The sequence below is a fragment of the Erythrolamprus reginae genome, chromosome 10, assembly GCF_031021105.1.
Source record: "Erythrolamprus reginae isolate rEryReg1 chromosome 10, rEryReg1.hap1, whole genome shotgun sequence".
NCBI lineage: Eukaryota > Metazoa > Chordata > Lepidosauria > Squamata > Dipsadidae > Erythrolamprus > Erythrolamprus reginae.
The window spans coordinates 49,214,321-49,228,930 of record NC_091959.1 but is presented as its reverse complement, the minus strand read 5'-3'; the positions used below and the strand labels follow the sequence as shown (position 1 = coordinate 49,228,930).

The window sequence follows — 14,610 nt, the reverse complement described above, 5'->3', positions numbered from 1 at the left end:
TTCACTTGGAACATGTTTTTTTCTTTTGAGTGACGCTTGGAGGCGTCTGTCTTATTAGCTAGAATTGCTTAGTCCAGGGGTAGGCAAGGTTGGCTCTTCTATGGCAACTGGACTTCAACTCCCAGAATTCCTGAGTTGGCATGACTGGCTCAGGAATTCTGGGAGTTGAAGTCCACAAGTCATAGAAGAGCCAGCTTTGCCTACCCCTGACTTAGCCTAACCTTTCTTGTTCTGTGACCCACCCCCCAATCCAAGGCCTTGCTAACAAGCAACCCTTTCCTTAACTTACCTTCACCCTCGTCTGCAGGCATCATTAATCCACACACTTTATTTCTGTGACGTTCTGACAGTGTGTTCTTCATGGCCCATTGAGGGTGGGAGTCACTTTCGTCTTCTTTTCATGAAACGGTTTTGATTTCCTTGCCTGTCAGATCCGCCCTGAATGCTCACAAACGGGACAGCAAGAGAGGAGGCCGCCTCCACTGTCCTTCAGCTTTTTTCTTTCCTCCGGGGGTTTTTTTCTATCTGTTTTAGCCCAGATGATTGGCAGTTCTACATGATCTACTTCGATTCCGTCTTTCAACTGATTGACATGGCGTGGACACCTCCAGCTGAAGGAGAGCAGTGAGTATTGTCCTCTTGGATGCTGGGAATCGATAACATAAAGGGAATGGAAGGAGCAAATTCGTGTCCTGAACAAACGGCAGGAGAAGGGAGAGAGAAAGAAGAGGACACAGAGGAGAGAAAAAGAGAGAGAGAGAGAAAGAAGAGGACACAGAGAGGAGAAAGAAGAGAGAGAGAAAGAGAGGAGGACACAGAGGAGAGAGAGAGAGGAGAGAGAGAGAGAGAAGGGACACAGAGGAGAAAAAGAGAGGGGGACACAGAGGAGAGGAAGAGGAGAGAAAGAGAAGAGAGAGAGAAAGAGGGGGACACAGAGAGGAGAGAGAAAGAGGGGGACACAGAGAGGAGAGAAAAAGAGAGAGAGAGAGAAAGAGAGGGGGACACAGAGAGGAGAGAGAAAGAGGGGGACACAGAGAGGAGAGAAAAAGAGAGAGAGAGAGAAAGAGAGGAGGACACAGAGGAGAGAGAGAAAGAGAGGGGGACAGAGAGAGGAGAGAGAGAAAGAGAGGAGGTCACAGAGGAGAGAGAGAAGAGAGAGAGAGAGAAGGGACACAGAGGAGAGAAAGAGAGGGGGACACAGAGAGGAGAGGAAGAGGAGAGAAAGAGAAGAGGAGAAAGAGAAGAGACAGAAAGAGAGGAGAGGAAGAGAAGAGAGAGAGGGAGAGAGATGGAATGGAGGTCCTGAATCTCACGGTCCTCCTTGTGCTCAGTTCTCTAGAAGGGGACGTGCATCACAGCACAGAGCAGGCCGTCGCTTTCATAGGAGAGAGGCTAATCCACGAGTCCAACAGTGCCCGGCCGCTTCGGGGACCATACTTGGCTCAGCTGGAGCTGATCAGCCGCTTGCGGCACAGGGGCTACCCTGAAGAGCAGAAATTGGGTAAGAGAAGCGGCAGGGATGCTGGAATGAGCCTCTGGGGGGGGGCACAAGGGGGAGACGGGGCCATGGGATTGCAGCAGCTGATGTAAACTCTGCACAAGAATTGCAGGCATCCCCTGGTCCCTGGGGAGGCCATTTGTCTCCTATTATAAAATCTTGGCAGTTTTCCTGGAGGTGGATATGTGTGCAAATGCTGAGTTGCAGTAGTGCAAGGTGTGTTATCACATCACTGGGCAGCTCCTCAGTGCTCATAAGAAGACAAACACCTGAGTGAATCATTCCGTCCTTTTGTAGCTTGGCTGGTTTATTTTTTAAGGAGGGGAATAATTTGCCCAGGGTGAGGGAGGGAGGGAGTTCCTGGGCTGTGTCTTTAATGCCACACGGTGAAGGTGCCTGCGTTGTTGTCCTTCCTCGCTTCCCATTTGTGTTTGTTTTTAAAAGGTTGGTTGGTTTTGCAAGGGAAGGGCTGGTTAATGAAGTAAATTCTGAATCGTTGTTCTTCAAACTTGGCAACTTTCAGATGGGCGGACATCAAGTCCCATAATCCCCCAGCCAGTTTGGTGAATGACCAGGCCCTCCTGAGCCTTTATTGGCTCCAATATCAAGAGACCTGTTCTGTCGGGCTCTCTGGTAGACTCCTCCCAAAAATTCACAGCTACAAATTTCAGACACACACACGTTTGAAAATTCAAAACAATGTTCTTTATACCGAAAATGCAAATAAACCAAGCCCTCTTTTTGTACAGCAAAGAGCCCTCGTCTCCAAACAAACTGGTAATTGGTACAAGTCCCTTATCAGTTCTGAGATACTTAGCTTGCAGCTGTGAGGCAATTCACAGTCCTTCTTCTTTCACAAAGTGACACACACTTTGCTCTGGTTTAGTTTCAAAGCGGGGGAAAATCAGCACACAAAAGGTCAAAGTCAGTAAAGCAGTCACGAAACACAACGATCAGATAATCCTCCACAATGGCCAAACCCACAGGCTGCTCTTTATAGCAGCCTCACTAATTAGCCCCACCCAACCACAGGTGGCCTCATTGTCTTTGATAATAATCTCTCAGTTGTTGCTGCCTATGCATCGCTCTCCGCATGCGTGGCTGTATCATTAACTCTTGTTCCGAATCCAAGGAGGAGCTAGAGAATTGATCTCCTTCTGAGCTGTCTGCCCCACTCTCCTCCTCCCTGTCACTCATGTCTTCTTAGTCAGAGGAGCCTTCATCAGCAGATTCCACCAGGGGCGAAACAGGCCTGCAGCATGTGGATGTCTCCCCAACATCCACAGTCCTTGGGGCAGGAGCTGGGCCAGAGCTAACCACAACAAGACCTCATGAATGTTAGGACAGTTTTCCAATCCAAAATCTGAGACTGCTGCTTTTCACTTGTTGATTCTTTCTTCATTAGGAGACACCTCCCCCAGGCTTTTATATTTTATGTTTGGTATGCATGTGTTGTATGGTTTTAATTGTTGGGGTTTTATATATACTTCTTTTTTTTTAATATTAGATTTGTATTACTATTATATTGTTTTTGTTATTGTTGTGAGCAGCCCCGAGTCTTTGGAGAGGGGCGGCATACAAATCTAATAAATTATTATTATTAATTATTATTAGGCAACCCAGAGGAACTCATGTTCCAGTATTTCAAGATGTTTGGGGACAAACCTTGCTGCTTTACGGATCTCAAGGTGTTTGTCGACCTCCTCCCGTCTACGCAATACACAAAGGTAGCCTCCCTGGCCACTCCCGCCTCCTGCATCCTGGGCTCCCAAGGCTGTGCCTGACAAGTTCCTCTCCTTCTGTTTGCAGTTCATCAACCAGTTGTTGGGGGTCATCCCCCTCTCTGTCCCAACGGAAGGCAGGCTCGCGCTCCCAGCTAATATCAAAGCCTTACAACAACACCTGTGCGTGATGCAGTTGACACGGTTGCTTGGACTCTTCCACACCATGGATGACACGGCTCAGAAACTGGCAGCGGTCCAGGACTTGATGCTACGTTACCGGCACGGATTGGATTTTGGTGAGGAGACCGACGGGCCGCCTGGCCGTTCACGGAGTCTGTCCTGGCCATCAGCCGTCACCGTCTGGGTTTCCACCTTTGACTGAGGAGGTCTAGAGCAGCGATGGTGAACCTATGGCATGGGTGCCACAGGTGACATGTGGAGCCATATCTGCTGGCACGCCAGCCGTTGCCCTGTGGGTGCCTGGCCAGCTGATTTTTTGGTCACACAGAGGCTCTGAGAGGGCGTTTTTGACTTCCGGAGAGCCTCTGGGTGGGATAGGGAGGATGGAGCCTGGGGAGGGTGAAACACAAGCCTACTGGGCCCACCAGAAGTTGGGAACAGGCCATTTCCGGCCTCCAGGGGGGCAGAGGACGCTGTTTTCACACACACACACACACATCCAAACATTGAATTATGGCTATGGGCACTCACATATGCGTGATAGTGCGCTTGCACGCTCTTTCAGCACCCGAGGGAAAAAAAGTTCACCATCACTGGTCAAGAGGATTATTGACCGACGTGCAAGTTCTTAACACAGCTGGTTAAATCTGTTACATTTTGACTTTGGAGAATTGGAGTTTTAGCACTTTAAGTAAACCTGCAAATAGCATTTTCATCACTTTGTTTCCCCCCCCCCCCAGGAAAATCCTGTTTGAAAACAGAGTTACAGTTTTCAGATTACTACTGCTTGCTTGCTGTTCACTTGCTGCTTGACCTCTGGCTGGAAGCAGGTATGTTACTACGACACCTGACTGATCAGAAATGACTTGGGAAGGGGGGGGGGTCATAGCTTGCTTAGTTTATTTATCCACAATAAAAGTCAGTGGGTCAAGGAATTTCATCAGTGATGCGTGGCAAGGAAAAATTAGAGAAATGTTCTGTTCTTCACGTAAGACCAATTATCTGCTAAAGCAGCAGAAGGGTTGAAGTTCGGGGACATCATAAAAGTCTTTGAGCCACTGAATCTTGGAATCTCTCCCCCCTTTATGGGTGCAATGCAGCTTTGAGGGACAACTAGGGAAATTTGGCTGCACGTCCCTCCAGAGGCCCTGTCTTGCCTTCTCGCCTCGCTTGCGGCTTCAAAGCCTGTGTTTTTTTTACCCTCTCCTCCCCGCTCCTTCCAGGCGAGGAGTCGGCCGTCTGGCAGTGCTTGACTCTGCTAGAGGAAGGCTTGACCTCCAGCCCTTCCAACGCCCAGTTCAAGCTGCTGCTCATCCGAATCTACTGCATGCTGGGCGCCTTTGAGCCGGTGGTGGAGCTCTACTCCAGCCTCGATGCCAAGCACATCCAACACGACACCATTGGGTGGGTAACTTGCCTCTCTTTATGATCCCGCTATATAGAGTGTTGGTGAGACCACATTTGGAATAATGCTGTGTCCAGTTCTGGAGACCTCACCTACAAAATGATATTGACAAAATTGAACGGGTCCAAAGACGGGCTACAAGAATGGTGGGAGGTCTTAAGCATAAAACGTATCAGCAAAGACTTCATGAACTCCATCTGTATAGTCTGGAGGACAGAAGGGAAAGGGGGGACATGATCGAAACATTTAAATATGTTCAAATGTTAAATAAGGTCGAGGAGGGAAGTGTTTTTAATAGGAAAGTGAACCCAGGAACAAGGGGGAACAATCAGAAGTCAGTTGGGGGAAAGATCAGAAGCAAGGGAGAAAATATTATTTCACTGAAAGAGTAGTAGATGCTTGGAACAAACTTCCAGCAGACGTGGTTGGTAAATCCACAGTCACTGAATTTAAACATGCCTGGGATAACACATAGATCCATCCTAAGACAAAATACAGGAAATAGTATAAGGGCAGACTAGATGGACCAGGAGGTCTTTTTCTGCCGTCAGACTTCTATGTTTCCTTGGTGGGGAGGGGGCGCTTTGTGGAGCTGCTGTCTTGGGCAGGGAAGGTATCTGTCTGCCTGGTCTGGTTGGAATGTACTAACTCTTGGCATACTGATTACAAGGTTCCCCTCCCTCGCCAAAAAAATGAGGCTTGGTTTTGTTTATATATATATATACAGTGTTCCCTCGATTTCCGCAGGGGATGCGTTCCGAGACCGCCCGCGAAAGTCGAATTTCCACGAAGTAGAGATGTGGAAGTAAATACACCATTTTTCGCTACGGACAGTATCCCAAGCCTTCCCTTAACACTTTAAACTCCTAAATTACCATTTCCCATTCCCTTAACAACCCTTTACTCACCATTATTACTGGTACTCACCATTGAATAAGACAGCGATCCTGATATTTATAAACATAATTATTTCTTAACAATTTTTTGGGGGGTCATTTATTTGCAAAACTTATTAGTTTGGCGATGACATATGACGTCATCGGGCGGGAAAAACCGTGGTATAGGAAAAAAACCTCAAAGTACTTTTTAATTAATATTTTTTTGAAAAACTGTGGTATAGGCTATTCGCAAAGTTCGAACCTGCGAAAATCGAGGGAACACTGTACTATATTATATTTATTAGATTTGTATGCCGCCCCTCTCTGAAAACTCGGGACGGCTCACAACAATAATAAACAATGTACAAATCCAATATTTAAAATTACAATTTTTTAAAAAAGTTTCCCTTATTGGGGTAATGATGGGAAGAAACAGCAGGGGTTCCCCAAAGCTACCCTCCCTCAGCTGGGGGAGCCGAGCCAGCTTTCGTGGTTTGTGAGCATGGTCAGTGGATTTGTTCCTTCTGCCTTGCAGATACCTGCTGACCCGCTACGCCACGGCTTTCGGCCACTACGCTGCTGCCTCTCAATCCTGCAACTTTGCACTCAGGTTTTTCCACTCCAACCAGAAAGATGTAAGTGTGGGGACAGGAGGACGCCCCCGTTTCCCCTCCTCTTCTTCAGAGACCCCCTGCAAAGTCCTTTGAAGCAGAGCCAGCTCTCCCCACCCTTTGCCCGGCCTCCAGTAGATACTCAAGAGCCCGGCAGGAGAAGCAGAGGAGAGGGGAGGAGGAATGGACGTGGGGTTGGGTCGGTCTTTCCTAAACCTTCTGGCGCTTGGCCCTGCTTCCTTAGCGGTTCTCCTGCCAGCCCCACCAGGTTGATTAGGGGCAGCGACAGGGGCGCTTCCGCCTCTCTCTCTCTCCCACCCCTGCCCCACCCCAATTGCTTGAGAAAGCAGCTTTCAAGGCTGAACCTAAAACCAAACTCCTGAAAGTTTGTGCAAGTCTCAAGAGTGAAGGCTGCCCCCCCCCACCCCGCAAGGATTGACACAAACACACCTGGTCAGCCGTTACACAAAACTCAGTTCCCCTCGGACTGTCTTCAAGCCTTGAGGGCCCCCTGTGTTCTCTTTGCAGACCTCAGAATACATCATCCAGGCCTATAAATACGGTGCGTTTGAGAAGATCCCCGAATTCATTGCGTTCAGGAACAGGCTCAACGCCTCCCTTCATTTTGCACAAGTCCGCACGGAACGGATGTTGCTGGACCTCCTCCTGGAAGCCAATATGTGAGTCCAGAGAAATGTCTGGAGGCGGCGAAACTGGGCCGGGTTTGAGTAGCAGCGAGAGATAACTGTGTTTAAAATGGAAGGAGGATTCCCAGCAACGCTGGTTAATGTCTTGAGTTGAGGCCAAGCAGGGCTCCCTTTTTCTATCCCGGACTGCTGTATTTTTTGATTTGATTTGATTTGATTTGATTATTTGATTTGATTTGATTTGATTTGATTTGATTTGAATGCCGCCCCTCTCCAAGAACTCGGGGCAGCTCACAACAATAATAACAAAGTACAAATCCAATATCTAAAAACACAATTTAAAAACCCGTATTAATAAAATAACCACACAACCCAGTCAAACCATGTATAAAGCAGTAGTTAGGGGAGGTGTCAATTTCCCCATGCCTGGCGGCAAAGGTGAGTTTTCAACAACTTACGAAAGGCAAGGAGGGTGGGGGCGGTTCTGATCTCCGGGGGGGAGTTGGTTCCAGAGGACTGGGGCCGCCACAGAGAAGGCTCTTCCCCTGGGCCCCGCCAGACGACATTGCTTAGTTGACGGGACCCGGAGAAGGCCCACTCTGTGGGACCTTATCGGCCGCTGGGATTCGTGCGGCAGAAGGCGGTCCTGGAGGTATTCTGGTCTGATGCCATGCATTGGCTGCCGATCGGTTTCCGGACTCAATTCAAAGTGTTGGTTATCAACTCTAAAGCCCTACATGGCATGGGGCCAGATTACCTCCAGGACTGCCTTCTGCCTCATGCATCCCAAAGGCCGGTCAGTTCCCACTGAGTCGGCCTTCCCCAGGTCCTGTTGGCCAGACAATGTCACCTGGCAGGGCCTAGGGGAAGAGCCTTCTCTGTGGGGGCCCCAGTCCTCTGGAATGAACTCCCCCCCGGAGATTCGCACTGCCCCCACCCTCCTCGCCTTCCACAAGAGTCTAAAGACCTATCTGTGCCGCCAGGCTTGGGGCCATTAGACCCTCGCCCCCTGGCAGACGACTTTAGTATGTCTTGCTGTGTGAATGGGAATGGGTGGTTTTAAATGTTATTAGAGTTTTTAAAGTTTTTCAGCTATATGAAATGGATTTTTTTAGATATGTATATTGTTTGGATATGTTGTGAACTGCCGAGAGTCCTCGGAGAAGGGCAGCATACAAATCCAATAAGTAAACAAGTAAACTGAGAGTGCCCTGAAATTGGTCCACTTTCGTGCTGTGCAGGCATAACCGGGCATGTCTGGCGCATTTTCATGGAGCGTAAAGCCTTTGATGGAAACAGAATCCGTCACCTGATGCGTTTTCCCTTGCAGTGGGGAAACTTTTGATGGCTCCATTGAAAAGGAAATTTTAAAAAAACAAACAAACCTGAGCAAACTCTTTTAAGTGCCTAACCCAGCATTTCTCTTCGGTTCCTCACGAACCAGATCAACGAGTTTGGAAGAAAGTATTAAATCCATGGGCCTAAGCCTGGAAGAGGACGACATTCCCTGGAAGGACCTGCGGGATAATAGAGACCTCACCGTCCTATTTAATTGGGACCCGAAAGACAAGTAAGCGGAAAAAGTCATGTTGGATGCTATAAGTTGCATATGATCTGAATGGAGACGGGAGGATCTCCAGGGACAGTGTAGGTCTGCGATGGCGAAAACAGAGGTGGCACGCGGAGCCATATTGGAGGGCACGCAAGGCCTTGCCCTAGGTCATCTGCAGCGCGCATGTATGTGCTGGCCAGCTCATTTTCAGCCTTCTTTTCGGCCGTTTTAGTTCTCCCAAAGCTTCAGAGAAGCCTCCAGAAGTCCTAGGACTGCAAAAAAGGGCCCAGTGGGCCAACCTGGGCAGTTTTCGCTCTCCCCAGGCCTCAGGAGCCCATTGTGAGGATTGTGCGCATGTGTGGAGGATCAGCCAGGGGTTGTGTGCATGCACACACACCCTTTAGGCACAGAAACCCAAAAAAGGTTCGCCATCACTGGGGTAGGTTTTACACTGAGTATTTATCCAGACCCCTGGAATAAATAGATCTCCCTGGATCATAATAGATCCAGTTAAGTATCAGCTCCAGAGTGCCATTCTTTGTTTCAGATGTCACCCAGGAACCTATTTGGGTGTTTCCAGAATAGTTCAGACAAAGTCTGTGATCGTTTGCATAGTGACTCATAATGAAGAAATAACAAGCACAAGTATGCAAATGGTACACATGACATCCAATTGGATTTGATTTTCTTCCTCCAGACTCACAAAAGACCTGTTAAAATAAGGTTTTGTTGTACCTTGCGGATGGAAGGGATGACACCTCCCTTCAGTTAGACTTCCAGGTTTCTGGGAACAGGGATAAAGAAGAGTGGGATCCAGAACCCTTGCGTCTAGGGTTCTGGATCCAAGTTCTCCCTCTTTCCGTTTCCCTCTCAGGAATATTTCTGAAGAGCACAGGAAATGCTCCTTGGAGGAAGAGACCACCTGGTTGCGGATTCGGTCCCTGATATTACGGTTAATAAGCGGGCTGCCAGTTCTGGGCCACAGCAGCCAGCCGAAGAACTCGGAGAAAAGCACCGAGAACGGCGTTTCCTCCAAGATCGACACTGTCCGGACTCTCCTGGAGCAGCTGGACGATGCAGTGCGGTCGGGGAAGTGGTTTCTACAGAAAAACATTCAGGTATAATGCTGCTTTCTTAAAAATAGACCATTTGCAATACAGTGTTCCCTCGATTTCCGCGGGGGATGCGTTCCGAGACCGCCCGCGAAAGTCGAATTTCCGCGAAGTAGAGATGCGGAAGTAAATACATCATTTTTGGCTATGGACAGTATCACAAGCCTTCCCTTAACACTTTAAACCCCTAAATTACCATTTCCCATTCCCGTAAAAACCCTTTACTCACCATTATTACTGGCACTCACCATTGAATAAGACACTTAGTGATCCTGATATTTATAAACAGGCATGGGGGAACTGAGATATCTCCCCCGGGCCTATACAATTTATGTATGGTATGCTTGTATGTATGTCTGCTTAATAATGGGGTTTTTTAAGTATTTTAAATTGTAAATTATTAGATTTGTCATGAACTGTTTTTATTGTGTTGTGAGCCGCCCTGAGTCTACGGAAAGGGGCGGCATACAAATCTAATAAATAATAATAATAATAATATTTATTAACAATAATTATTAATTTTTTTGCGATAACAATGCTGATTGGCTGAGATTTCAGCCAATCAGCAATGGCAGACGAAAGTTTGGCAATGACGTATGACGTCATCGAGCGGGGAAAAACATGGTATAGAAAAAAACCCGCAAAGTATTTTTAATTAATATTTTTTGAAAAACCGTGGTATAGGCTATTCGCGAAGTTCGAATCCACGAAAATTGAGGGAACACTAACACAAATTGGGTTGACCCCAAATAGCCTTCTCTTTTGTTGTGCGCGTGTGGGTGTGTATCCCACGCCGTGTTTCTCTTTCTTCCACAGTATCCGGCCCTCGGCCCCCCTCCTTCGCGGATGGCCAGCTTCTTTGAAAGTGGGAGCTGCCAGTCCCAAGTCAGCTTGTTTTACCTAGTTAGTGAAATTTATGAATTAGATACCAATGGCTTAGGTAAGCCCTCCAACGTCCTTCCATTTGGGGCTGAAGGGAGGAAGCGGGAGATTGGGAGTAGTGCGGTAGTGTCCAACCTTGGCAGCTTTAACCTTACGGGCTGGGGGATTCTGGTAGTTGAAGTCCACAACTGAGTTGTGCCATAGTTGCATTTTCCTTTTGCTTACTCTAACATCCCCCCCCACCCCATTTATATGTGTATTTATGATAAGCCTCTTCTGATTGGATAAACGATTGGGTCCCTTATTTATTTGCAGAAGATTCCACGGCAATTCAAGAGCGAATAGGAAATTGCTTGAAATCATTGCTGGAGCAACTAACAGGTATGCCGGTTTTGCCAATAAGTCCCCAAGAATTCAGACATTCAAACCTGCTCCCCTACTTGTGGACCCGCTTTGGGTGTCTGTGTGGCTTTGCAAAAGACTTGAATATTCACGAGCAGTTTTTCTCCCCTCTCCCTCTCTCACCTTCTTTTCTTAAGATCAGGTCAATAAATGCAAAGGGGATTTGTTGGAAATCCGGGAGGGCAGCTTCAAAACCCACCCAAACGTTTTAGAAAACCTCGTCTTCTTCGTGGAGGTGAGTGTCAGCCGTCAGAACCGCCCAGCCTGCCCTGCTGCAAAAGGCAGCCACACCCCTAAAGCGCTGCCCCCTCTCCCCCCTTCTCCCCCTCGCAGACCATCTCCATCGTCTCGTGGGTCTGCAGCTATTCAGATGCGGTTCTCCGGCCTTGGAGGTCAAGCCTGCAGAAGAAGAAAAAGAAGAAAAAAGATAGCAGCGTGGCCATGGTAGGCTAAACTATGATGCCCTTTCTTCCTCCTCCTCCTCCTCTTCCTCCTAAACCCCCCCCCCCTTACAAGCCACAGCTTGATTATTGAGAGCAAATTCTTTATATGGTTTATCTGGATGTATGGCTGCTTTTTTACAATGGTTTTTTTAATAACTGTTTTTAATATTAGATTTGTATGTGTATTATTAGTTGTGAGCCGCTCCGAGTCCTTGGAGAGGGGTGGCATACGAGTCTAATTTATTTTTATTATTATTATTATTATTATTATTATTATTATTATTATTATTATCATTATCATTATCATTATTATTATCATTATCATTATCATTATTATTATAATAATAAACAATTGAAGACAGACCAAGGAGGGCCTCTTACATTTTCCCCTTCCGCCCATCTTTGTAGCCTCCTGTGTTCACCAGCTTCCAAGATTATGTTTCCGGACTCCAGACGCTCACTTCCAACGTGATAGATCACCTCAAAGGGCTTGAAATTAATTTAACTGCACTTAAACTTGAAGAGCTGTACATAGACAATAACTCACTCTTGCAGGTAAGGAATAGTAGCTTCTAAGTAAGTGCTCTCCGCTCTCCTATGGTCAGAATTTATCTTGTTCTTTCTGTTCGTTTGTCTACCCTGCCCTTTGGCTTACATTTTTTTGTTTTCTTGTGTGTGGAAAAACTCACAGCTGGCATACCAGTCTAAAGGTCCTAGCTGAAATACTTTGGATGGTCCAATTCTTTGCACCTATAAGCTGTTTTCTTCCTTTAATTTCCCAGCACCTCTTCTTAGATGTAAAATGTAATTTTATCATTATTTTGAGATTTTTATGAGGATAAGCCCCAAGTCAGTCGGATTGGGTTCTGATTATCTTATTTATTCATTCATTCATTCATTCATTCATTCATTCATTAGAAACATAGAAACATAGAAGACTGACGGCAGAAAAAGACCTCCTGGTCCATCTAGTCTGCCCTTATACTATTTCCTGTGTTTTATCTTACAATAGATACAGTGATCCCTCGGTTAGCGCGGGGGTTACGTTCCAAGACCTCCCGCGCTAACCGATTTCCGCGTTATATTGGATGCGGAAGTAAAACCACCATCTGCGCATGTGCGCCATTTTTTTCATGGCCGCACATGCGCAGATGGTGGAGTTTGCGTGTGGGCGGTGGGGAAGACCAAGGGAAGATTCCTTCAGCCGCCCAACAGCTGATCTGCTCCGCAGCGCGGAAGCAGCAAGGAGCCGAAGATGGGGTAAAGGCAAAGGGGAAACCCCATCTTCGGCTCCTCGCTGCTGCCGCGCTGCGGAGCGGATCAGGTGTTGGGCGGCTGAAGGAACCTTCCCTTGGTCTTCCCGCTTGCCGCTTGCCAGTCCACACACGCCCCCCTGGATGAGCCGGCCACAGGAGCGAGGGGTGGGGATGAAGGGGCAGGACTTCCCGGGCGGAAGGCATGCTCGGCTCTGCCGCTCCAGCCCCTTTCGGCCGAGCCTCCCCGGCCAAGCAGCCAGGGAAGTCGAGCCAGGCGTGGCGGCGGCAGCGCTGCTTCTCCGGTCGCCCGGTCCTCTCCTGCCTCCTGCGCCGATGTTCCCCGCTGCGACGGAAGGCAGTCGCTTGGCTAGGGAGGCTCGGCCGAAAGGGGCTGGAGCGGCAGAGCCGAGCACGCCTTCCGCCCGGGAAGTCCTGCCCCTTCATCCCCACCCCTCGCCCCTGTGGTCGGCGGGGATGAAAGGGCAGGACTCCCTGGGTGGAAGGCGTGCTCGGCTCTGCCGCTCCAGCCGCTTTCGGCCGAGCCTCCCTAGCCAAGCGACTGCCTTCCGTCGCAGCGGGGAACATCGGCGCAGGAGGCAGGAGAGGACCGGGCGACCGGAGAAGCAGCGCTGCCGCCGCCACGCCTGGCTCGACTTCCCTGGCTGCTTGGCCGGGGAGGCTCGGCCGAAAGGGGCTGGAGCGGCAGAGCCGAGCACGCCTTCCACCCAGGGAGTCCTGCCCTTTCATCCCCGCCGACCACAGGGGCGAGGGGTGGGGATGAAGGGGCAGGACTTCCCGGGCGGAAGGCGTGCTCGGCATTCAGTCAGTCGTAGCGCTGGCTGTCAACTTTTCTTTTTAGCACTGGGGAGGCAAGTCAGCTCCTGCCCAGTTTTAAAAAGAAAAGTTGACAGCCAGCGATTGTTCCGCTGCCGCCAGCATGGCCTGGCTGGCAGCGGAAGATGTAACGGAGCCCACGGGGGATTCGCCTTCCTCCCACCCGCAGCCGAGACTGATTGTGGGCTCCTTCGCAACCTCGGAGAGCTTCCGGGGCATGAAAGCTCACGAAAACCAGGAAGCTCTCCGAGGTTGCGAAGGAGCCCACGATCAGTCGGCTGCCGGCGGGAGGAAAGCGAATGCCACGGGGCTGGGCTCGGCTCCCCCCTCGGCTCCCCCCCTTACCAGCCCCGCCGCGGAAGGCTCCATTCTGTTCCCTGCCGGCCCGATTGAGCGGCCGGCGGTCTCCATTCAGGGAACAGAATAAAAAAAAATTTATTTTTTAATATTTTATTTTTTTAAATAATATTTTTTGAAAAACCGCGTTGCAGCGTTTCGCGCTAATTGAGAACGCGCAAGTCGAGGGACCACTGTATATATTTATCCCAGGCATGTTTTAATTCAGTTACTGTGGATTTACCAACCGCGTCTGCTGGAAGTTTGTTCCAAGCATCTACTCTTTCAGTGAAATAATATTTTCTCACGTTGCTTTTGATCTTTCCCCCAACTAACTTCAGACTCCATTCATTCATTCATTCATTCATTCATTCGATTTTTATGCCGCCCTTCTCCTTAGACTCAGGGCGGCTTACAACATGTTAGCAAAAGCACTATTTTAACAGAGCCAGCCTATTGCCCCCACAATCCGGGTCCTCATTTGACCCACCTGGGAAGGATGGAAGGCTGAGTCCACCTTGAGCCGATATCTTACGTGCGCGTCCTTTTCTTTAATCCAGGAAGAAAATAAATTTACAAAGACTGCGCTAGGGAAAGTCCAGAATAGTTACCAGCACGCGGTTCAAGAGATTGGAGAGCTGTTGAAAAAGAGACTCGATACAATAAAGAATCTCAAGGTTTGATGCAATGCCTCTTTGGTCATCCAGAAAGAAGCCCGATGGAAGCGTTGGCGTCCACTAAGCAGCATCCACCATCCCTTCTGTGTTAAAATCTGGAACTTCCTCATAAAATGCATGAAGGACTCTGATCACAAACTTTTTTTATGTATTAAAAAAAAAGATATATTCAA

General features: G+C 48.6%; 1 protein-coding gene across 4 annotated transcripts in view; it reads left to right on the top strand.

The window, feature by feature from the left end:
- Positions 1 to 14,610, top strand: part of NAA25 (N-alpha-acetyltransferase 25, NatB auxiliary subunit) — a 26,155-nt gene extending 11,545 nt beyond the window's left edge. For all 4 annotated transcript variants that reach the window (XM_070763316.1, XM_070763318.1, XM_070763315.1 and 1 more), the window contains 16 exons: positions 535 to 624; positions 1,332 to 1,501; positions 3,113 to 3,225; positions 3,308 to 3,518; positions 4,143 to 4,232; positions 4,626 to 4,806; positions 6,221 to 6,320; positions 6,825 to 6,976; positions 8,388 to 8,513; positions 9,370 to 9,613; positions 10,424 to 10,547; positions 10,805 to 10,870; positions 11,029 to 11,126; positions 11,225 to 11,335; positions 11,743 to 11,889; positions 14,321 to 14,610. In XM_070763316.1, coding sequence (XP_070619417.1) covers positions 535 to 624; positions 1,332 to 1,501; positions 3,113 to 3,225; positions 3,308 to 3,518; positions 4,143 to 4,232; positions 4,626 to 4,806; positions 6,221 to 6,320; positions 6,825 to 6,976; positions 8,388 to 8,513; positions 9,370 to 9,613; positions 10,424 to 10,547; positions 10,805 to 10,870; positions 11,029 to 11,126; positions 11,225 to 11,335; positions 11,743 to 11,889; positions 14,321 to 14,443 — 2,146 coding nt within the window. In that variant the 3' untranslated portion in view covers positions 14,444 to 14,610. The remainder of the gene's footprint in view (positions 1 to 534; positions 625 to 1,331; positions 1,502 to 3,112; positions 3,226 to 3,307; positions 3,519 to 4,142; positions 4,233 to 4,625; positions 4,807 to 6,220; positions 6,321 to 6,824; positions 6,977 to 8,387; positions 8,514 to 9,369; positions 9,614 to 10,423; positions 10,548 to 10,804; positions 10,871 to 11,028; positions 11,127 to 11,224; positions 11,336 to 11,742; positions 11,890 to 14,320) is intronic.